Source organism: Sparus aurata, chromosome 2 (assembly GCF_900880675.1).
Source record: "Sparus aurata chromosome 2, fSpaAur1.1, whole genome shotgun sequence".
NCBI classification, from domain to species: domain Eukaryota; kingdom Metazoa; phylum Chordata; class Actinopteri; order Spariformes; family Sparidae; genus Sparus; species Sparus aurata.
This window is the reverse complement of record NC_044188.1, coordinates 30992625-31018275: the sequence shown is the minus strand read 5'-3', so window position 1 is coordinate 31018275 and position 25651 is coordinate 30992625. Positions and strand designations below refer to the sequence as shown.

The 25651-nt window shown below is 40.3% G+C and overlaps 1 protein-coding gene across 1 annotated transcript; it reads right to left on the bottom strand.

Annotated features, from left to right (window-relative positions):
- Nucleotides 1-8411: 8411 nt before the first annotated feature.
- Nucleotides 8412-25639, bottom strand: pou2af1 (POU class 2 homeobox associating factor 1). Its single transcript, XM_030439786.1, has 5 exons — nucleotides 25596-25639; nucleotides 18751-18878; nucleotides 14664-14703; nucleotides 14279-14571; nucleotides 8412-14063 (listed from the first exon to the last, which is right to left on the bottom strand). The coding sequence occupies exons 1-5, from the start codon at nucleotides 25609-25611 to the stop codon at nucleotides 13629-13631; spliced, it is 912 nt and encodes a 303-aa protein (XP_030295646.1). The 5' UTR covers nucleotides 25612-25639; the 3' UTR covers nucleotides 8412-13628.
- Nucleotides 25640-25651: the final 12 nt, after the last annotated feature.

The window sequence follows — 25651 nt, the reverse complement described above, 5'->3', positions numbered from 1 at the left end:
TCATCTTTATTGTATTATATTTGCACATGACACGGTGACAAGAGTCTGTGTCCCCTTACATCATGTATTCTCATGAGAAGTCATCATGGAATATAGAGACACCTCAAACAAAGTTTAAAAGAAAAAAAAGATGTTATAAAATCAAGATGAGTCTATCAGGACAGTCTGAGAATTTATTGAGAGCACAGACTCACACTAATGTGAATTACCACAGTATGTGACCTTATTAATGAAGATTTGTACAGAATTACTCCTCCAGGTATGAATGAATCTATTCAAGGGTCTTATTGTTGAATCCATTCTTACCATAGCAACACAGTGTGTGTGTGTGTGTGTGTGTGTGTGTGTGTGTGTACACTTTCTATGATGATGTTCATGTTTATAATGTCTATAACTAACTATCAAGTATGTGTAACATTACAATAGTGATAACTGTGTTTAAGATAATAATAACATATAAGATCCACAAGAATGTTAATACAATATTATCCATGCAGAAATAGTTCAAATTAAGCATTGATAGTTGAGCTTATAAGTCATTTATGATGTCTCATGATTATTGTTATAAAGCATTCTGAATATTTGACTGCTTATAACTATTGGCACACTATAACACATTATAAGTGTGTTTATAGACATCAGCATCACAGTGAGTTAGGATTATTCTTATAAAGCATTCTGAATATTTGACTGCTTATAACTATTGGCACACTATAACACATTATAAGTGTGTTTATAGACATCAGCATCACAGTGAGTTAGGATTATTCTTATAAAGCATTCTGAATATTTAGTGCTTGGAACTATAATTATACAGCTCTATAAGTGCATTACAACGTACTATTAAAGCTGATGTTCTTAATGCATTATAATGCGTTATAGATATGGGCCTCATAGAATGTGTTGCCAAAGCATAATTCTGTACTGATATTAGGAGATAAAGAAATTCCAATATAGACATAATGGCTGATATGCTTTTTTTCTCCACATCAGTTCCACAAATGTGTTTAAGAAACACTTGACAAACATTTGTAATGAAGGCAGGATATTTTCAGTAAACTTTATTGTTCAAAATGATGGCACCAAAACACTTCCCCATGAATGTAATAATTATAAATCATCCTGAGCATCTTTTTCTTCATTACATTCTCTTTAAAAAAAAAGTGATTGATTGATTGACGAGGAATGGGGATAAAATTCAAGTGAGTTTCACCGAGTGCTGCAGAGCCCCAGGTCAAACCGGCTATACTGCTTGGTACTAATAGCAGCTCCAGAGACAAACTAGTCTGGAAATAAAGGGCTAGTTTGTCGAGCCCCCCCTCCCCAGCTGAGGAGGCAGCCTCCTGGCTCCTGCCACAGGAGACACCACACCTATCTTTTTTGTGTAAGGCACATATAAAATCACTTCACAGGCCTGTTATTCACCGCATGTTGAGGCATGACTCATAATCAGTGAGATAAAAAGCAGAATCATTTGAAATGGAGAGTGAAATGAATACTGTGTGTGTATTACTATCTGAAGCTTTTTTCACTGCATCCTCATTTGTCCCAGAATTTTCTCACCCATACATTGTACCAGGCAGCACTCATGCTGTTGTTTTTAATGTCACTGAATCGTAGAAAGTGATATCTCCTGATGCTTATCTAAGCTGAATCTGAAACATGTCAGTTTAAACCTGATGGAGTGAAGCTCTATGTGGTTCCATACTTAACTAAAGCTTCTTATAACATGTTTCTCCCCTTTGAGCCTAAATGTAAGAGCTGGAATCCCCTGCAAGGCACACAGAGGTGTCTAATGTAAGTGAAAGGGTAGGGGAATGTGGCGCTGACCAATCAGCAGCTTGAATCAAGATGTGATCAAGATGTAATCCACCCCGACCTGATCTGTCTGCTGCTCCTCACTTTCACATAAACAACACCAAGATTCCCCGATTACCCCCAGGGTCACTGCAGCCGCATTGTTAAGACTTGAGTGGAGAAAAAATAAACAGCCCGTGGCATGTAGTACAGCGCAACGTTCCCCTTTAATTCAATCAAGCCTAATCCACGATCAAACTCCAAAGCCCTGTGTCACACTACATTTTAAATCTCAGCCACAAAATAAGATCGCCAGATCTAAAATCCACTTCAAATTATAGATACCAGTTCATCAAGATCCATGCCATACATCAAAAAAATTAACACCGAACTTGCAATGTAACAGAGAGTGTGAAAGAATTGTAAAGTAACGTCCTCTGTGTTTTGCACAGTCATTTAACCACGTGTGTTCTGATTGTTTAATTCTGTTTTGTCTAATTGCCTGAGCATTTTTTCGCCATGATATGATAACAAATGCTGAGAAAATGTCAAAAAAAGAAGATGTTTGACAGAACAAGACCATATTGTCTTTCCTCACTTCATAGGTAGAAAATCTGGTCTTCCATTTGGGGCATATCATCACAGTTTGTAAAGAGTTTAAGTGGTACTTACAGTGGTAGTTGGTGTTGCATTGAGAAACTGTGGGGGGCGCCAAATCGCACAAAATGACAATCTTTAACATAAATATGGCAAATTTGGGTACTATGAAAAGTGTTTTACATTATCATTATTATCATTATTGTTATTATTATTATTATTATTATTATTATTATTATTATTATTATTATTATTATTATCATCAAATAACATTACAACCTCTGAGTCTGAGTTTGTGCCAAGTTTTGGCTTTACAGCCATGACCATAAATAATAATACATCAAGTGAGAAGTAGGCTCATTTTCTCATAAGCTTACATACAGTCAGATTTCTTTTTCCCATTCTGGCCATTGGAAAATATGCGGGATTTCGGACACTTCCACACCTGCTTCAGTATTCAGACCCAGGAGCCTCATCCACTATTTTTTTAGAGGCCGTCCACACGAAAACGCTCTTTTACGAAAACGCACATGTATTGCATCGTTTTGGCCGACCGTCCACACGGATCCTGAAAATGCAGCGCCTGAAAACGCACTTTTTTGAAAACGAGTCTCAGGGTGGAGAAATCCGAAAACGCAGCCCTCCCGTTTTCATGTGGATAGTGAATCCGCATACTTTCCAAAACGATGACGCCATCGCCCCACCCCTCGACCTCTTGCCTCTGACCTCTGAACCCAGCGATGTCCCACAACAACAACAACAACAATGGCGGCCTGCATGCTCGTGTTCGTGCTGCAGAAGATGTTGAGCCTTTCTTGCAACTTCCTCTCCTTGTAGTTGAGTGTGAGTCGCAGCAGCAGTTTGACCTCATTAACGGTCCACACTAACGATTCTGGTTTCCTTGCACTAGCCATTTCCATCTTCTTCTTGTTGTGTTCGGTTTCTCCGTCTACTGTCTGTTTGTTTACAGCGCACAAGCTTAATGCTCATGCTCCGTGTCTTCTTCTCCGTTTTTGGTGAATCTCAAGCACCACCTAGAGGCCTGGAATATGAACTACAGCATTTTCGGTTGTTTTCAGTGGATCCGTGTGGACGCATTCTTGAAACGATGCCGAGGAAAACGGAGAAAAAAAGATCTTTTTTGTACATGTGGACAAGCCCATAGTATCTATGCTACCAACACTCGTCTCCACTGTCATGAAAAGGAATGATTTACTTGTGTCGTAGAAAGTTAGCCAATTGAAGAATTCAGTGTGACTGCATGACACGCTGGGCCCAGACCACTTAATCGGTGGCAAGAAATGAAACCAGCCTGCATTTCCGAGGCACTCATTTTCATACAGTTCCTTGCACAGTCCAACACAAAGCCCATACATTTACTGCTGATGGTTGGCTCAGGGTCAAATGATCTCAATTTTACTGCTTCTGAAGAAAAATACCACATCAAAGTTGACTCAGAGGTACCTTTCAATGTGCACTGTGTTCTCAAAACCAGCTCTTATCTTGGCATATTTTACTTGGGAACTTCGATGTGGGCATTTTTTTAATATCATGAATCATTATCAGAAAGATAAAGAAGCAGAACAACTATGTGAAATATGTTTTCATTGGTGTCTTGTATCATTCAAATGCCAAGTTGAATAAAGTTATGAAAACTGTAGCGTGATTAAGTTCTTCCTGTAAGTGCCAGATGTGTATTGGGCCCTTGGTACCGGACCCTCTGTGCCAAAGATATTCAGATTATTGGACAGGCTTCCAGGGTATTTAACCCATGGCCAAGTCTGAACAAAACAAAAAACAGAAAATCTAAAGAAACCGTCCTGACCGCACTTCACACCTAGCTCTCTTTCCTGAAACATTGTGTCAAAGTTAAGCACTAAGGGATTAGCATATCTAATGTGTGTGTGTGGGTGTGTGTGTGTGTGTGTGTGTGATCCTGTTGGCAAACTCCTGACATTCTACTGCTAAACCAGCACTTGTGGAAATCCCCCTGCAGAGGCTTGGCAAGACCTGATCAACGCCCACAGTCAGGCCTCAGCAGAGCTCCAGTCAGCTTTAATTTGCTGGGATTGACGTTTCAGCATGCCGATGAAGACAACTGCGAACTTGTCAAAATGGCATGAAAGCACACGATAGTGCTTCAAAAAAAAAGTTCTGGCTTCATAAAGCAGAGAAATATAAAAAAAAAGGTCAAGAATGAACTTTGAACTTGTCACCGGCGCAAGTCCTAAAAGAGCTATGGATGAGGTCATCATCACAATAGATCAACCTTGAATCTATCTCCATGACAACGGAGGAACTCCATTTGATGATGCAGACTATTTAAAGCTATATTTTACTATCTGTGGGTCAAAAGAGGGCCAATGTTTCTCTTTAAAGAATCTTGCCAACATGACAACACAGTAACGCAGTTCTCAGACTGTCCACCCTTCTGTGTGAAGCACATTTTTCTCTGGAGATCTGTGACGTGTGAAAAGATTTGACTTTCAACAAAAAATGTGTGTGTGTGGGTGGCATGGCTTTGCTGAGCGATATGTGGGGACGGCCGGACACAGTGGCACGAGGCAGAGCTGTGTCTCTGATGCCCGGAGGTCTCCAGCTCTGTAGAGAGTCAGACCTTCTGGAGGGATAAACGGTGGGTAGAGGCAACCAACACATCTGTAACGAGCTGATTAATTACAGAGAGATGTCAATGCCTCGCCATTCATTTAGGACGGTCCAGGCCGAACGAGCACAGCGATGTCTGCCCATTGAAGTGTGAGACATGACAATTTTGAAAATGTGTGGCAGTCACACTAAATGTATCCTTTTTCTTTTTGAACATATTGTATAGTAGAGAGGGTGAGGGTGAGATTGTGGCTCATGACAAAGCTCTCAGTACAACCAGCTGAGCCCCATCAGGCTCCTACTGTGCACGTGTCACCTCAGAGCACAATACACAATAGCAGTGTGATTAGGGACAGCACACATGCTCCCAATCAGACTGGGTGTTGTCCATGCTGTACACTTCCATGAGACTCCTTTGAAGTTTTATGATTACATTTACTGAATCGGTTCCTTTGTTTCTAGACACAGGGCTGCTCTTGTCCTTGTTAATGTTTAAGCAACACGATCAATTATCTCCTATTCAATCCCAAAAATGAGTGCCAGCCGACAGCTATCCTCCAACATCATTTCACAACATTTCTCATCTTAGCGCAGCACTCAACTCTGGCACCGGGAGTGAAATGTTATCAGGGCTGGAGAAGGTGAATGGCGAACAGGGTAAATAACATCACTGTATTTCACAATTACTGACAAGTGAGCCTTTCACCTGCGTGCAGTCATATCACAGGGTGTTTCTTTATTCAGTAAATCAGGGGCTGTTTACATTCATTCACGTTTTCTACAGAAAACCCCAACACACACCCAGCGAGACTGGTGGCTCACACACTGCTCTGTGACAGGAATGTCTTATTTACCCATCAAACAGAAGGTAAATGGAGGGTGAACACACCTGATGTGTGATAGAACTGTTTCTCTTTGTGAAGCAGCTCAGTCAACATTATTAAAATCATAGTTTTCATTGCTGCAAAAAGAAAAATGATGAAGGGATTCTGTTCAGTTAGAATCGGCTCCTCTGTTCCTCTGATGAAGTGATTCTTATGTTTCTGGTTTATTTACTTACTTACCTTACTTACATCATAAGGAACCAGACATGTTATTGCAATTTACATAAAGTAATCTAAATAACATCATCTTAATAGAACCACTCTTACTATATATTTCTTGATATATATACACACACACACATATACTGTATGTGGTATGTGACACCATGTCAGAATAACATACAACATACAGGCTCCTTTGGAGGTACTCCCATTATTTGTGGCCTGCTATCTTGATCTGTGGCATCTTGGACTGTTTAGGGATATCCTTCATGTAAAGTGCTCTTCAGGGCAGGCCTTGGCATGACTGCTGTGGCTCCAGTGCCACTCCTGCTGTGGAAGTTGTGCCTCCTTCGAAAGGCTGTTATGGTCACAGATGATAACCCAAGATAAATCACATGGGTGTGTGGCAAAAGCAATGACAGCAGACGAGGAAAGAAATAAAGGAATTTCACTGTGTAATTTTGCCCGTTGGTGTATTTATGATTCAACAGTACTTATTACATGTTGATGAAGGCTCTCAGTCATCCGGGTCATGGTAAACCTAAGTGCTGTATCTCAGGCATTTGGACTGGCAACAAGTGAAACAAGTCCAGTTGACTGTGATACAGCACTTATAAATGCTTATGACAGGAAAGCGTCATTTTAGACTGACAACCAATACCATAAACTTTCATCATTAGTAAGCTGGACTGTCAATGTTTTATTTTATCATTGCATTTGGGTCATCAAAGTTAAACAAACCTGACAATATTATTGTACATGCAGCACATTATATCATATTTGATTAGATTTGATTAGATTCACTAAAAGCCAGTTTGGCAGTTTACATTCAGCTGCTGCCACTCAGCTTATAAAAGGACCGACATGTGTTGCTCACTCAGTTCTCTAAGTGAAAAACAGTGTTTGATATGATTTGATAAAACAGGAGTTAACATATTAACAGACCACTTCGCGGAAAAATATGCCTGAATAGATGTGACTCAGTGTTTTTCTCCTGAGTCACTACCATAAACATCATCTCTATGGCATTATTATTAAATGTAATGTCTTATCGTCATTTTGATCAACGTAACTTTGTTTGGGATGGAAGCATGTCCTGCTAAAACAAAACATTAACCTCCATGATGAGAGCCTCCACAAAGTTTTGTTCCAAATGATGTGCTGGGCTGCTTTAACCACACGGTGCAGGTCTTTGTGTTCAGCAGCCGTGCAGCTGGCAGACCACACTGTTGCACAGTTGGTCAAGACGCTCTCGATGGTACTCTTGTAAAAGAGGACTGACAGTTTCTGTGGGAGCTGGGCCCGTTTCAGCTTCCTGTGGAAAAACAGCCTCTGTTGGTTTTATGGTACATCTATGGTTTACAACTAATGGCTTTATTAATGATGAGTTAATCATTTTCTAAAACTTTAGTGTTTCGTTTTGAAGTTCCTTTGACTCTTTTGGACTGTTTGACAATACATTTATCAACAACCTAATAAAAGGCATGTGTACCTGCAGACTTTATGAAATCATTCATGGATTAAATCCTCTTTATAAATGACCTATTAACATTTGTACTGTAGATGCAGACTTGACAGCTTCAGAGAAAATGAAAAACAGTTCATACATTTTTTTTTTTTTTTAGAACAGCGTTATTTCTGAGTAGGATAAACATGTGCCAACAGCAACCCAAAGTGGATCACTTTAATCTTCTTATAGAGAAACTGATCTATAAAGGATAAGGAAATACTTTTTTTGAACAAGAAATCATTATAAAGCGTGGATTATTGTAAAGTGGTACTAAGATACAAGTGTGTAATAGCAGTGACTGAGCAACAATAGAATGCGTTTAAAAGACCTCCATCAGTACAAGCTGTGGAATTTGACAGCTTTATGACTCCCTGGGGGGCAACCTTTCCTTGATAAGCTCTAGTAAGTGCTCCATGTGTCCCGCCTCCTGTGCTGCCGAGGGTGCTGCACAGGCATGTCTCTGCAATGCCTCTTGGCCCAAAGATGCAGCTCTTTAAAGGGCCTCTGTGATCAACACTTTGGGCTCTCGTCAGTAATCCCATTGACTTTGCCTTTGAGATACAATAAACTGTTGGGCTGGTGTGCTGAAGGGCAGAGAAAACCCCAACTGAGCACCCACTGGCATTTCTAAGCAAAATGTCACACGTGACATTACCTTTCAATGCTGTTTATGTTCCTGAAGCACCCTCAGGACATGTGAACATAAGCTGTGTCAGCAAATCAGCAGAAGACCAGTTGCCCCTTCTGTGATCCGCAGGGGAGCTGAAGTACACATTCTGCAATGAAGCGGCATAAGACTCCAATAACATGTTGGATGAGTCATCCGATAAATCATTTGCCAAGAAGCGGAGAAATCAAATGGATGATGAGGGTTACATTTGAAAACGTTTTTATTTCATGTTGAGTTACAGTTACATTCAAGCCGATAAAAAAAAAAAAAATGAACTGAAGAAAGCTGAACTCTTGAAATTTATGAAATACATTCATACTTTTACATGAGAATTATGCAGTATATAACATTTCAGCTGCACTACTGTCATTTTGATGGATTGTCTCGTTACTGTCCCTGTTGATTCCTGTTGGAGTGTTGTCTATACTCTCAGCATTTGTTTTCACAGTTTTTAATCCTGCATGAGAAAACAGAGCCAAAGACAACTTCTCTTCACATGTTCCCATCACATAAGCGTGCTGGTCACATTTTCTCCACCGTGATACTATCTCAGGTGCCTTCGGGTGTGGGTTTTGACGGATGAGTTGAAACCCCTTTCACAATGTCAGTTTCCCCTGGGGGAAAACCCCTGAGACTCAGAGGCCTTCACTGCCAAGATCATGCCCGAGCACTGGGCCAAAGTTCCTCGTCCTAAAGTACAGCATTACGCGGGTTGATGCACTCTGTTGCAAGTCAGAAAATTAAAATAAAACCAGCTTGCATATTTCTGCTTGAACAACAGCCCAAATAAGGTCAATTTAGGCAGAGGCACTTCCTTAAGTTTAAAACAGCACCAAGCAGGTGAGCATACTGACAGCTCCAAATGGCAGAAGTATACCTGCAGCTGAAAGATTTGAACTTTATTTTAAGTTGATTTGTTTCATTTTGTCTGTTGTAACGTATCTTTATCACCCAGTGATTTGTGATACACTCTCCCCTCTTTATTAAACATTCCTGCTTTGTCCCTCTCCACCAGGTATGCACTGCTGTACATCTGAATTCAAATGTCATGTGCTGAGCAGTATATATTTTTTAAGAAAATGTAATGTATTGCACAACACTTTTTTTTTACTTTGCCTTGGCTGGAGAAATACTGTAGTGGCCATATATGATGTCTGATATTGATGATTATTGATCAGAGCTTCAGAGGCCTCTCTGTATGAAACTCAGGAGTGATTTATACTGTCAGACCAGCCCATCCTCTCTACCAACTCACTGGATATAGCAACCTGATCAGTGGCCCTGCACCTCTAAGTATAAAGCTGTAGTCATCCCTGTAGTGCAGTCGTATAAATAGCAAGAAAAGTCCAAGTCAGAGGATGGACGTGGTGGTTGTATGTGTCACATGCTGGACTGTCATCCAGAAGAGGGGGTTTGAGTCCTGTGTGTGACCAATAGTCAACACTGATTTTATGTTACTGTTACATAAGTATTGTAACCTACAGAAATGACGTGATGTGGTGATGTGATAGTAGGGTAATTATTCTATTACAAAGCAAGATCTTTTCCTTAACCTAATCAAGTAATGTCTGTGCCTAACCTCACCAAACCCTGTTCATTCACAAGGTTATTAACAGTCCAAAAGTCAAAATATATTCTAAGTTTGTCAGCAAGCCTTATCTTGAAAGTCTAACCCGATGTTGATTTATCATTGCTAAGCTCATACAAAACTGGTGCTATAGGGCCAGGTAGAGCGTCACAGTCTGAAGCTTAAGGCCACTGACCAAGCCGCTGTATTTCATGAGCTGGTAGAGAGAATGTGCTGGGTACTATGAGTTCATTTGGATATCAAGATCTCGCTCAAAGGCGTTTTTTGGCACTTGATAAGAGCGCTCAAGCCCCCATAATTCATCTCAGCACACCTAAAATTGATAATTATTTTTATTTTTATATTCTTTCTCAATGGATGGCTGAAAGCTACGAATCTTTCTCTGCAAAACAGTAAGGTTCAGGTTAGAGGGAGGTTTGAAAATTACTTGACTCTGTTGACCACAGCAACCCAATATTCAATTAGATAAATGGATATGGATTGTCCCCCTTCTTCCTATATTTTATAACATGATAAATGAGGCGACGCCTGCGAGCTAGTTCAGGCAGTCAACTCGAGCTGCACTGCCATCATACACACGTGACATGCTTCACTCTCCAGACCATCTTACAAACACACCCTCTCTATTGGGCGGGCTATTTACGCTGCAAAATGTCCCTTCTCTCCCTCTGGCTTGTCCAGGCCGCTGCACAAGTATCGCTGCTTGCTCCTTCAGCCCCACCACCACCCCAGCATCCGCCTGCAGGCTCTGTCTAGGGGGGATATATTTAATCATCACTCCCCAATATGTCATGTAAACATATCTGCAGGGAGTGATGAGGTCAGAGCCTAGACGCCAAACTCTATCTTTGTTCTGCTTTGTAATAAACATTTCAAACGTGAGCTGTCTGACTGAAATACTCTTGAGGTTATCTCTTCCAGAGAAGAAGAGCAGAGGAGAGAGAGACAGAGAGCAAGAACCAGGTGACAAGAAGTCAAAACCACATAGTATACCACATAGTACTATTTATGATTTCACATTTCTGAGAAGATACAGGCCGCAGTCATCAAATGTGGATTATCCCCAAACTCCTCTGACATTTACTTGCATCAAACATATTCTGTTTATGCGATATGTCTGTATGTGATTGTCTGTGGGAGGGAGGGAGGGAGGGAGAGAGGACGGTGGAGAGAAAGAGCATAGGAAGAACCAGATCAGAAAGGTGACAGACAGTAAGATTGTTATAGAGCCATATAAGTGACTGTTTGGCTGAAGAGAAAAAAAAACCTTTCAACCCTAATTTTCCATATGGGAGCTGAGAACCGCCCTGAGCTCACCTGATGCAGTCTGACTTTGAAGTTAGTTTGAAGACTTTTCATGTGCTCACTGGCCCTGGCTGAACTTTTCAGATTGTTGTTCCTTACAGAATGTTTACAGAAAACCTCCTCCTTCCATTTAAAAACACTGGAACAGCTGTTTTTAAACAGAGGATGTGTCCTTTGACATCACTTATCACCCATCTACAATGCAGTACTGAGTTCTCTCTCCAGACAGCTTAACAACCGTTCACACCTGGGCTCACCTCGCCCTCGCAACCTACATGAATGCCGGTTGGGTCAACGACCCACAAGTGTCCCTAACAACTCTGAAACCCAGCTCACACATGTCCTTAATGACTCTGTAAGGACACTCCCACACAGAGTCTGAAAGCCAGCCAACTCCCCTCCAGTTAGTTAGAACTGAAGAAGACTCTTGGATGAGGGATGAAATGTTTTCAGGAAACTGAAACACGTCCAGTTGCCTACGGTACAGCACCTAGAATTAACATGAGCTGGATGAATGAGAAGCTTCATCAACATCCTCCAGGCTTTTGTTAACTGACAGTGTTATTGACAGGATATCTAACTAAGGTAAACACACGAAGGCTACAGGGAGAGGGACAGCACTTAATGGTAACTGTGTCTCTGAAAACTCTGACAGAACTGCCACAGACAAATACAACAACAATGACAGCATCTTTTCCTGGTGTTAAATGACAGATTTTGCTGCAAAAAGGAATCAGCTTCGGACATGAATTTAAATCAAATATGGGTCAAGAAATTCATCAGTAGTTTAAAATGTTAATAACAGTGTGAAAACATCCAAAGGACCTGTTAGTTAGAGCAGCAGAACTGTTTTACATACATTAGCATGAAATAATACTAAAACTACATTCTGCATTCTACATTCTGAGAAAGTATTCTGGCTGTTATTGCAGGAAAAGTGTAAAAAGAGAAGTGTAACTACGAAAATTAAAGTCAATTCTGGATTTGTGATAACTTTAGTCTTATTTTACCAGTTTTGGCCATCACTTCTTATCTATTATAATAACAATGTACTGACTCAGTGAACTGTCAAGATGGCAGCATTTAGCCTCATGTATTTAGCATTCGGTGTATAAACGAATATGAGCCGATGTAAGTGTTTATTAATGTATTTTATAACAACTAACTCCTCAATAAGTGACAGCTAATGTACAGATAATAACACAATATAGTACAATACAGGTGCAATAGCATCAAAAGATTATAATTGTTGACTGTACATTAATATAGAGTAAAAATTATCCTTACATCATTTTACATTTTTCTTTTGGACAGATTTCTGTGATAGGGTCCCTACACAAGATCAGGTCTTAAAGCTGGGCTTGATAAGATTATAACCAGCAACAGGAAGCTCAGTTTTGTCGTATCCAATTAAAATCCCTCCATCCTGGACTCTCTACAGAGCCACTGCTCTAAAACACATGAGCACACTCTAACTACACCGCCACCACCTGCCCTGTGATTGGTCAATACCGAGATGTGCGTGAGCAGTTAGTTTGCTACGTTCACAACAACCCCTTTTAGCTTTTTTGGTGTAATAAATAAACAACTCTGTTTCATGCCACAAAAAAGCCATCCCAAACGTACCTTAGTCCAAAAAGGCTCTGCCACAGTTACTGCTCTCCGCTGTGGCTGTGTGCTTTGCCCTAACATTACTGGGTTAGCCACTAAATGCATCTGTTGTTGCCACAACAGCAGCGTTGTTTCTCTGTTCTTCAGCTCAGGAGCTGTGTGCTTCGTGCTAACTGGGTAACTGCTGAACAACAGGCTCAGAGCATTGCTGCCATCAGTAACTGTGTCCCGCTCCCTCATGTCTCACTCATGTAAGAAAACACACAACACTAACACTATCATGATGAATGTCAATAACAAACATGTCTGCTGTTAGCATCAAGAAAATTTGGCTGCACTTTCCCTTTTATTCTTTTGCGACTAGCCTGCTTAGATTTAGCAATTTATCCATGCTGAGCCAGCGGGCAGAGTGCATGCAGGTAGGCAGGTACTAGGTAGACAAGCACTGTCCAGGCATTTCATCCAATCTAAATGAAATGACTCAATGGCCTTATTAGAGGTCTGTGACAGCCACAGGCACACAATCTGTCTAACGGATTGCTATCAGGATGTTAAAAGATTTTCCAACCCTAAATCTAAGCTTTAAAATTCAGTTTTCCTTGTGCTTGTCCTGATCAGTGTAATAAGTGTTGCAAAGTCATTGTCAAAGAGACGACCAGAGGGCCCTTGAGGCCCCTGACTGCATGGGATTTACAGGAAGTTGTCCACTTTACCTGGTTAGTATTCCTGCTTTGATCTCAGTGATTACAGTGAGTTCAGCGCTATCACAATCTGTAGAAATTATGGCCACAGCTGAAAAATAAAGACCTAAATTGAGATGAAATTATCTCGGAAAAACAAACGTACTTCTCTTTGCAGAGAGAACAAACACACACGCACACACACACACACATATTTTCAGACATTTGAAATGAAGAGTGAGCTGCTGTATGAGTCTTTGTCCTGCTCGCTGCCATCATCCTTTTGAGCCTCTAGAAGCTTATCAAGGAGACTCGGCGATTCCGCCTCTACCCCTGGATCTTCATCCAGAGACTGGCCTTGTGGTCCAGGGTCAAGCTGGTGGTCTGAGCGCTGCGGGAGGTCTAGTATCTGTGGGTGAGGATCTACTCCCTGGGCCTCCAGCTGAGGAATCATGGTGGTCAAAGACATGGACAATGGCATATGGACCAGAGGCGACCCGGGCAGGGCTGCAGAGCTGGGGGCAAACTGGACCCCTGGGCTGGGCATGGTAGATATGGTGGTGAGGGGCTGGGCCCAGGGAAGGTAGGTCAGCCCTGAATCTGGGAGCTCCATCTGAGGGATGGAGGCTGGTGTGGGGCCCATAGGTATGGTCTGAAACAACAACAAATATGAAATATGTTGCTCACAAGGGACCCTTGTTGACATGGTTTCTGCCTACACAATGCAAACAACACACTTATCAGGAGTCATCAGGAGAAACTATGGCTGATGTGGTGAGGAAAAATCAGCTTTTCTCTAAAATCATTTTCCCAGTACATACGCTCTCGTAAGACTTTTGAGTAAAAGCCTTGCCTGGCAAAACTCACCCCAAAGTTCGTGAGCAGCGGTGCGTGCGTGTACGTCAGCATGGTGTAGCTGGGACACAGAGTCTGCATGTACACATCAGCAGTGAGGGTGGGGGTGGCTGAGTAGGCCAGAGTCTGAGCTGGACGGTCCTGCTGGTTGTAGTCACATGAAGACCAGGGTGTCACAGCATGCTGAAGCCCAGCGCTGGTTGCAGGGGCTGCAGCCTTCCATCCCACACACTGCAGCCCTGCATCACTGACTGCAGTCGACGACTCGGGTGGGGAGCCACCAGCAACATCAGAGCCGAAGATGCCTGAATTTCAAAGAGATGGGAAGAGATACTTACAGGAATCAATCCGGGAAAACGTGTCTGGTAACCGTCATATGTCAGGAATGAACACGTACCTTGTGTATATGATGACTGGTTGTTATGTGCGACCACATCCTAAAACAAAACACAGAACAACAATCAAAAAAGTGAGTTGAGCATGTCAATAATTTGCAGTGGAACCATATGCTGCTCGCTCGTCAAACTGTACTGTTGATATATAAATATGTGGTATTTACACTTGTACTGATAAGTTAAGTCCAGGTGTGCACAGCAGCTGAGTGTGTGTGTGTGTGTGTGTGTGTGTGTGTGTGTGTGTTAGTAAGTGTTTTAACATACAGGTATGGTCTTGAACAGGTCTTGTGCCCAATCAGCTTTATCAAGTTGATTCATGTGTGACTTAAGCAGGATTTTGTAAGGTTTTTCAAATCTGAAAAATAGGATTACCCTAAATTCAAATACAACACAACTTGATCCGTTTTTAAGAGTCGGTTAAGGTTTGTAATTCTGTCTTCTTTGTCTTGGGGTAGAGCTGGCTTAAATGGTCTGACTCATGAATTTATTGCCATTGAGATTTCAGTGGAAATGGATCTTCTTAAATACACATCAGTGATCCACAACAATTGATGTTAGATCAGCACATACATGTCTCCTACAAACCAAAATTTGCTGAAACCTCCAAGCTGCAAGTTAATAATTGATCAGATTGCGTAAGTGGATATCATATTCCCAGATGGCACAACGGCCACACTTGTCCTACAGCAGCAGGAGTTGTTCAAGGAGAAAGGGTGTAGTCCGGCTACACCCATGGAAGTAGATAAGAACAACTTTTACTCCACTTAAAGAAAACAAAGTATAAAAGTCATATCAAGTTCAAGATTAAATCGATCGAGTCCATCTTAATACAATGCTCATACTGAATTATTGCTCATTTAGTTGTTTCTTCAGTGCTTCCTGTGGGGTGGAATCCATTCTTAAAACTGAACTTTTCACCTAAGTAGTTCACCTTGTAGTTCACAAATCTTTTTGGAGCGTCACAGCAAAACAGCACTGCAGCATTCTACTGCACAAGTGACGGGACATGAAAACATAAAATAGGTCCCCACAGCTTGTCTGGCAAAATGTATGTCTCCAGCAGCCTGTGATGCGTGATGCAGCCCGTGCACCCACTTCAGGTGGGGTGCATGCTAACAGCTTGGGCTTAGCAGCTACAGTAAAGATTTCAGATTTAAATCAGTTTGGGATATTCCAAATTGTACTTATGTAAATGTACATATTAGCAACACTTACTGAATGTATCAAAGGAACTCATTATGCAGAAAGGCTTTATCACTAACTAATGCATATGGGAGCATGTTAATGTTGTAGTTTATCAATGTAGAGCCAATTTTAGATTTCTATACTACTGTAATCCCTGCAGTTTAAACAACTCTTAATCCCTGGAGTGATAAGTACCTAATGCTAGCACAGTATTTCCATCTGAAATGCAGTGGAGGAGAAACAGAAAGTAGCTTAAAATGGACATACTCAAGTAAAGTATATGTTTCACCACTGTTCAATGCACAGGACCACATTTCTCTACATGTGTATCCACGTGCGAAGACGTGTGTTTGCTCTGTCTTTCCTATAAGGGTGAGTGTGTAATAAACTGTGATACAGTACAATACTGTAATGAGAAGAGAGTAAGAGGGAATGAGAGAGGCAGCAGGGACGTTACTGACAACTGGTGTCAGTGTTGCTCGACATGAGCAGCGGTGAGAAGACTGCATCCTGCTGCCTGCAGTCAGCCAGCAGGGCATGTGCTGTCAGATACCTGAGGCACTGAGGAGCTGGTTAGTGTTACAGCTTTGGCAGCAGGTGGAGAGTCACTGCGCACCATCATTACACCGAGACATTACCTCAGTCAAGAGCTGGGGGTGCTAGGACTTTTCTATAAGTATGGAGAGTGAAAGAACTGTGGAACAGTAATGGCTGCAGCTGCACACATCAGAAGCTGCTCCCTGCTGCACCCCGCCGGAGGCTGGGGCTGGCTCCAGTTCTGATAACATCAATGAACAGCATACCAATTGTTGTTAAGTCATTGATGAGTCCTGGTTGTGTTATTTATCTGAGTGCACTTCCTCATGGTCCTGTGTCAAATACAAATATCTCAAACCAAAGCTCTCTGTTTGAACAATGATCCTGCTGCCTTCACGTCAGGCTCTGCAGATCAGCAAACTAAAGCCCTCCTTCTGATTTTAAGAGGGAAACTGTCGGACAGTAAACGGACAGTTCAACCCAAATAGTGGTATGGCAGTTCTGTTGTCACCCAGTTTCTGGGCAACCAACGCGAAAACCCCCAATAAACTGCTTTTCATCCTCAGATTATATAGGTCAACTGTGAAAGCAGCTTATTACAACTCATATTCATACTTCTTTTTAGGCGGCGACCTCTAGTAAGTTGTAAGTAAGTAAATTGTATAGAGAGCAACAAGTCAGCACAGGGAGGAGATGGTTGGGGCAAACGTAGAACTTTTAACGAGGAGGCCACTGTCCAGTGTGAAAGGGAGAGTCACTTGTGTTCCATAAACTTACATTGTGAAGTTAATATGTAACATAGTTATTTAACCCAATTCATTAGATTCTCCTAAACCTGATCTCTATTCGAGAAGCTCCAGAAGCTACTGGAGACCTCACACTCAAGAAACTCATTTTCTAAAGATGGGCTAATAGTTATCGCTCCATGTGTTGTCTCACTGTAACAGACAAGGAAAAGACTTCATCTTGCTAATGCGACGTTACCACCAGCTCTCTGAGAGGCTCGGTGTGCTAACATTGAACATGATCCGAGGCAGCATTCCTTTTAGTGAAACTAATGTACTGCTAATAAACACTGTACATTGTGTATTGTTAGCAGCGGAGGGAAATATGTACTACAGTTGGTTCTAATCAGGGGTGTGGTGCTATATATTGGATTATATTTTATAATTCATTTTCTGCCAAGTTTGTTTTGCTAGAGGCCACTACATTCAGAGGTGAAAAGTACACAAGAGAAGTGAAATCGGCTCAAAGAAAATGGAGTACGCTGAGGTCAAAGAAGCCACAAATGATTTCCAAAATGAGTTTTAAAAGCATTTTTTGTAGTAACATGTGCATCTTTACAATGGTACATTACATTGTGCAAAATAACAAGTACACTCTCTTATCAAAGGATGTGTGTCTCAGTGTGTGTGTGCGTGTGTATGTGTGTGTGTGTGTGTGTGTGTGTGTGATAAATAGCAAGAGGGAGGGCTCTTTGGCAAGACTGCAGCTTATTTTGCATAGGGCCCTGTGCCCAGCCCTGGAGCCATGCAGGGAATGGCTGTAACCGTCATGGAAAAACACCTGGATTATATAAGGACAAAATCCCCCCTTCGCTCTGGGATAGGCCCTGGGTCCTGACTGCTTACATCCTGATGGCTCCACAGCTCTTGAACATGTGATCTATAATTTGTTCAATTATCAGGTTGTAAAAAATTGCTCCCCCGAGAACAACGTTGAGCCGCCTTGTTTCAGCCTCTGCTCGACAGGGTTCACTTTTAGAAACAATGCAGAGAGCATCTGCAGGTTCAGCCACGTGCGTCTGTTTTGATCTGTGCCGTATCCTAAAGCATAGAGATCACTGACGCTCATTCATCAACATGGCTGTTCTGATGAGTGAAGAACACTTCACCTGAAAAATGGGGACAAAATGCTCTCACAAATGCAGCGTGTTTCTTAGGTGTTATTCAGTTGTGCATTTAAAAGAAAACTGGCTAAATCATTATTTCATCGACTCCACATTTTACTATGTTTTCAGTAGTTTTCAAGTGCAGGTTTGAAATGTTTGATTTGTCCAACAGCCCATAATCCTGAGCAATCGTTGCACCATACTGTAACAGCAAATCCTCTGCTTTTTATTTGTTTAATGACTAATGATGCTGGGATGAAGGCACGGGGGTGAAGAATGTGGCAGCCGTGTTTGCACATGGTGATTTTCTTTGGAAAGGGTGGAGAGCCAAACCTGAGGGAAACCTTGTTCTGTTGTGTAGAAACTGTGTCAGAATGCAAATGCATTCCTCAGAATCATTTTAATATATGTTACTGCAAGAAAAATGTTATATCGTCCAACATGCATGTTAATGTCGCATATCATGGTGTCCTCACCACAGTAGGGGGCGCTGTCTTGGCGCTGTGAAGCTCCAGACTTCTCTTCCTCCTCAGCAGCTCTTTGACTGGGTCTCTGACCCGAACACCTTGGTATGGTTTGGGTCTGGTTAGTGCTGATGGTGGCGCTAGAGAGGCCGGAAGCAGACAGAGAGAGACAGATACACGTGACTTCATTTCCCTTCATCTGTCTCGAGTGGGGTCACTAAGGTGCGTGTGCTCTGACTGTCAACAGAGACACAGAGAAGAGTTTGAAATTGACAGGACCGTAAAAAGAACTCATTGTATTTGTCTTTGGAATAGTATAATAAGATCTGACATGAGAAGAGTCAGATATTCAGAGTATACAAGTGTCTCACATGGCCACACAGTAGGTATGTGACCATATGTTGACATCATAATGAGTTAAAATACAGTAGCTTTATGTCACAATAGATGTACTTTGAACCCATGACGTCGACTGCTGATTATTTGTCCACTGCATTTTAAAAAACAAGTCCCCAGCTACTTCAGTTGTATAGGAGAATGCTTGCAACGCTCTTCTGTTGTGTACCAAACTGTACTCACTCATAGATACCAGCAACCTAAATACAGCCGATGTTTTTCATCCAGATCCATGCACTATTGAAAATCCTACCCTAACTCATGATGTTAAAGACAGTGACAAAGCATTTGCTGGATCTGTTCCTTTATCCTCCTTGCCTCCAAAAGTTAATGAGGTCTGTTCTGTGCCCAGACTCATCCTCCATACTAGTTTGGTGAGAATCAGTTTGGTAGTTTTGGTGGAATGCTGCTGACAAGCCAACCAAACAAATGAGCAAAGAACAAACAAAGAGCAAACAGCCACGGGGAAAACATAACTTCTTTGGCAGAGGTACTTAAATATATTAGGGGTGAGAAGCTAATTATATAAGATATAAAATCATGTCGATAACGCTTAACTGAAATGTTATTTTTCTCAGTGTTTAATGTATACATTTGATATTTGATATATATATATATATATATATATATATATATATATATATATATATATATATATATATATATATATATATAGCTAGAGTTCATGTTTGTGCATTTTACTGCCTTATCATGACTTTTCTTGAAATGCATTACAATATTTTATTAAGGCCTATAGCAACTCTGCATGTGTTATAATGAGTATGTATATATGTAATGAATTATGGATATGAGTGTTAATTCTAAAATTGGTAGGTAATGTTACACCTCCGTTACAGGTCAGTTAATTTCATGGTTAGCAAGTTATTATCAAGTTACATCTTTCAAATTTCTCTGAAGTACCGGACAGCTATTGAAATTTACCACAACATGATATAATTATGATTGTACTTTTGTCAAATAAGCAGTGAATAAATAGCGGCTTCTTCCTTTAAGATATTTATCGGTGCGGTTAAAGTTTTAGGCAAACTGCTTTCTGCTCAACCTCCAATGATCATTGCTATTTTAGTTAAAATGAGTTGTTGCAGCTTCGTTTCAATTGATTTTCTGTTCAGCTTCTGCAGGTCAATAAATTGAAGCACATTTTTTACACTCTTGCCAATTTCTCTCACATCAGCAGGTTGGTCCAACTTTGGAACGATTTTCCTAAAGGTCCATTTTCTGTCTTTCCTTGATAAATTGTATATTACCAACAACTTCATAATCAGGAATCAAGTAAAAGAGTTTGAAAGTGAAAGAGAGATAGAGTCAGATTGTTGATTTGGCGAGAATGTAACTGGTGAAAAAGATACCTCGGTTTACGGACGTGCAGGCGTCAAGACAGAAATTAGTCAGAAAACAGCTGGAGGTAATCTGGAAATTTATGAACTACTACTACAACTATTTGCTGAAAATAGTAAAGTATTATTATTTAATATTTGTGTGGTAGTTTCAAAGAATTGAAGGAAAACTTATTTTCATTTGAATATACCACACTTCAGGATTAAAGGTCTCCCAATGCATTCCTATTTTTACAACCAATGACTTCCTGCAAGTCTAGGCATGAGGTGAAATCTGACCTAATAGACAGGGCCTCTGCGGAAGAACCTCAAAGTAACAGTACTGTACATGTTTAACTGCAGAAAATGCCATCAGCCAGTACAGCCCGGGGACGGAGAGTCATTGAGGGTAATGGCATGTTTCTCCCACAGCAGCTCAGCAGTGTGCTGATGGACACCTGTCTGCAGGTGGAGGCTGAACTATGTACACACACCACAACAGCTCTCATGGTTCCAAATCAACAAAAGGCTGCAGGTCTAGTTAATCAGTTTTATTTTTTAAGGGAAGTATTTGTGGAACCATGCTGTCTACTGTCTACAGGTGCAGGTTTAATCATTAGTCTTTTATGGGCAGAATGAATCCTTAAGTAACTTCTAAAGGACTTCTTAGACCCTTGTGGATGTTCAAAACAAAGCAACACGGGTCAGACATCAAAACATCTGGTTAGAAGGCCTTTTGGACATCTGTTTACATGCAAAACAGGAAAAATAGTTTTAATAGTTTGTGGCAAAGAAAAGTAGAAAAGTAAATATCTTGGTGTCTATCCAAGAACCGTTTGGATGTCTACAGACATCTAAAGTAGGTTCAACATCTGAACCAGTCTTATTGCCATAATGGTAAACTAAGATATGTTTTTTTTTAACAAACAGTCATGTGAAATCAATGTTAATTTATACAAATAATTAAATTAAGGTGAAAATGGCAATCATGAAATAAAATGGCTATTTGATATCATGTTATTATTTCAAAGTTGAGGTTTGCAAAGGGCAGAGTTTTGGGGAAATTTCCAGAAAATTTCCTAAGGAATTTGGCATATTTATCCAGTTTCAATAAAAAACATCTAATTTATACAACCCCAATTTGAAAAAAAAAAAGAAAAAGAAAGTTGGGACACTGTAAAACAATAATGAAGTCCTTGATAAATAGCAGCTATGATGCCTAGATGAGGGCTTGACAATTGTTTCTATTGTTTTCTTTTTGACTCTATTGACGGTGATATGACGTGGTTTCTTTCTTGTGACAAATGTACTTCATTGTAAGTCGCTTTGGACAAAAGCATCTGCTAAATGCCCAAAATGTAAATGAAAATGTAAATGAAATAGAGAGTGATTTGGCTCAATCACTCACAAACAAGCACACTGCCTCTACTTGAATCAGTTTTATTGAATACCATGTTTTGCTCTTCCAACCATAGTCAACCTGTTATTCAATAAAGCTGATAAATGAAAGACAAGATGGGCCTCAGATAAGCACTGAGGACACAGAGAAATTAAGGCATTACCATTAATGTAACACATTCTAACAACTAGCTTGATAGTTCACAACACAAATGGGATCTGAAATGTTTTTGTTCCTTGCCACTGACTACTATACGCATGTTTTCCACATTAGGTCCTATAGGGCACACAGGAAGAGACAGTACTTCTCAATAAACGAACAAGTTAGCTATGATCAAGATTTCTAAAGCCCCAAATGTACAATGACATGCTCTACTTTCAGTTTCTTTTCTTCTGCATAAATTATCTTATCCCATCTTTGCTGCGACCGAGTGACACAGCTATAGTCTTATGGGGTCTTTTCTGGTCATAAATCTATTAGTAAGTATTGGATGGGTAATCAAATTAAGTGGAACATAAGTATAATTGTTTTGGGTTTTTTTCAGATCCACAGTATGTCGAGATTTTTTGGTTAACTCTTGTTCTGACGTACAAATATTTTGTACTAGGTCTTATTCAGAGTATCTTGATTCCAACATAAACATGTCATCTGAGTTTCTCAAAAGGATTAAAAACCTGCACGCTGCTGAAGGCCTTTTACTGTATATCACTCACATAAAGTCTCATTGACAACAAGCCACTGTTGTGGGATTTGACTTTAATTGCAGACTTGAGCAGTTCCTAGTAGCTGTCTGCTCTGACGTTGAAATGAAAATTATCCTCTTGTCTAATGCCACACACATCAATCCTAAAGTGACAAATTATATGAGAGTTATGAGGGTCAGAAGTTTAGTAGTTAGACAGTTCTCTGCTTACAAGCCATGTGCACCTAACTATGAGCCCCGATGGCACTTTAGTTTCTCTGAAGCTGAGCTGCAAAGCTGAAAGATATTTTTTATAAAGAAATACATATTTTGTCGTCCAAATAGCAAGTCAGACTGGAGGGGATGTGACATGGTGTTTGGTAGGATCAATGCTGGGAAATCCGTAACCTAAGAGGGGCACTATGTAGTTTATATAGTCTGAGATCAAGCTGTTCTCAGAGGAAAAAATCTTAGTTTGAAGCTAGAAATATAAACAAAGTAAAATAGTATAAATTGTCCTTTAAGGCCAGTTTGTTTTACTCAGTTTGTTCAACCATGAAAACAAAGAGAGTTTGATTTTTAAGTTTGTTTAGGCAGAAAAAAATCCACCGATGAAGATCTGTCCCTTCTCATTAAAGGGTTTTGACCAAAATCACAGAGTGCTCCTTTAAAAAAATCTGCTGCCATACCAGCAGACTACACAGCAGCTTCACTCCTCTGGCTGTGAGACTCCTCAACTCATCCTCAACACTCCAATTCACTCCATAAAATTGTTTTGTTTTATATTTTTATGTAGCGTAACGGAACTTTACTTTTTTGTTTGGCATCCTGGTTTGTAATATGGGTAATACTTTAACCTCGAACCTTCAACTAGTTATTGTCCGAAGGTGTCTTAACAGCAGTCCAGATTCCTATCTGCAGCTGATTGATTTGTCTCTCCCGGTCAGACAGGTTAATTGGTCCTCTCCAGACAAACAAGACGCGTTGTCAATGTGCCCTGTGTAGACAAGTCCATGATGCTTAACAGAAACACAGACTGGAAACACAACTGACACTCTATTGAGCCTCCAGTTAGTCTTGCCATGCCTCTTAACCTCTCTGCTCTCACAATAGTATTCACCATAATGGCAGTACATTATTTGCACAGATTTCTTTGCAAAAGTTGTAAAACAACAGGTGTCAATGATTGCAGACCAATAAGTGTATGAAATAAGTCTCCACTTCACTGCCACCTTACACTAGTGAGCCAGAGTCTGCGCTCATACACAGTGGAGAAATTCTATAGTGAAATCTGTATCATGAACAGGGTTCACAAATGTAGGTGGCTAATAAAATGCTCGTACTACTGTAGGAGGTAAGCTAGTTAGCCGACATGCTGATAAAGTGAGGCAGAAATGAGTCCTAAAAGCTGACAATAAGTAATCCAAAGTCAATGAGTCAATAATCTTAAATCCAATGCAAAAATCCTACTGACCTTTTGTGGAGGGAGCCATGACTATGATACATTCCAGCCAACAAAAATACATCATCCCTGCTGCTCTGTATGAACTCTGGTGAACATCAATAGTTTTGACTCAGTCCGCTCCCAAAAATCTACTCAAACTTTGTAAACTGTGTATTCGTAAGATTACAAGATATTTCTTTTTGGACAGTGTACACCAACATTTTTAATGTGATCAAATACTGATTGTAGATGTACTGTACAGAGGGGCTGGCGTGCCGTCTTAGACACGGCCTTTGCAGAGAAATGAGAGTAACTGTAGTGTTGCATGAGGTTGGGAAGAGAAGTTGTCACACAGCAAACAGTAACAAGGTTTCCAGACAAAGGAGTGTGAGGGGTGCTTATCACAGTAAGTGATTTACAACAGTGCAGTTCAGCCGTTGTGCCTTTAAATAAAATCTGTTTAATCGTTTGTCAGGTTACACAGATGGAGCCTGGAGCTGAGAAAATGTATTAATTCTCAAGATGACTTTTTTTTTTATTCCATAACTCTGGAATTGATTTCCAATATCACAAAGATAGTATGTTACAAAGACTGTACTGGAAGTATTGGATGTAATATTTGTTTATATCTATTTTAAAGGTCTTTTATTGTGAAATTATTTGCCTGATATGCAGGAGGCCTTGTGCCAAAAACACACAAAATAAATGGCTTGAATGCAAACTTCGAATACATGCAACAGTATGGATCTTTGAACAAAAACTGAACAGGAGATGTTGTTGTCTTGTATTTCTTTCTGTTTAAACAATCACACATGAACACGCACACACGACAAACACTGTGGCACATGCACAGACTCAACCAACAAAAAAGAGGAAGCCCCGCAGCTGTGTTGTAGTTTACTGCGGTGGAGGCCTGCCACCATTTTGCATATCAAGATATCAAGCCCATTGGCAACACACCGCCAACTTCCAAAAGACCACCTTCCTCTTTCCAAAAGCATCTGACACAACAAGCTTACTACATGCTATTCTCCTCTTTTGTTCAAAGTTTTCCTAAAATCCCCAAAACCTGAATTTATAAGTTAGTTTTCATCCATTAGTGTGGGTTTTACATTTTTAATAAGCAGACAGTCATAGTAATTATGAAAGATTAATTACAGTTGGTCCAAAACAAAGAATTCAGAAAATTCTGATAAGTTCAGCTAAATCAAATCTCCCAACGACACACCCGAGTTACAATATTCAATCAATTATTCTAAATTGAAATGGCTAAAAAGGAGCAATTACACTTCACAAAGTTTTTTTTATGTATTGCAAGGCTACTGTTATAAATTGCATTACTTTATATTCAAAATGTATTTACACACATTGTGTTCGTATTATTGTGTTTACCTCCTCTAAGCGACAAGAAAATGCAATGTAGAAGAAGACGACTATTTCAACACTTGAGTATTTATCTCAAAGTGTCGGTTACTCTTTCACACATTTCAAGCAGATCTAAAATTACTATTCAAATCAATATAATATATATAGATAACACAGGACAATGTGCATGAAATGAGGATAGCATCATGTAATTGAAATAGTAAGTGTACTTACATTTGTCCCAGTGCATACTGCTTATCTGGAATATATCATGTAGTTTAACTGAAGAA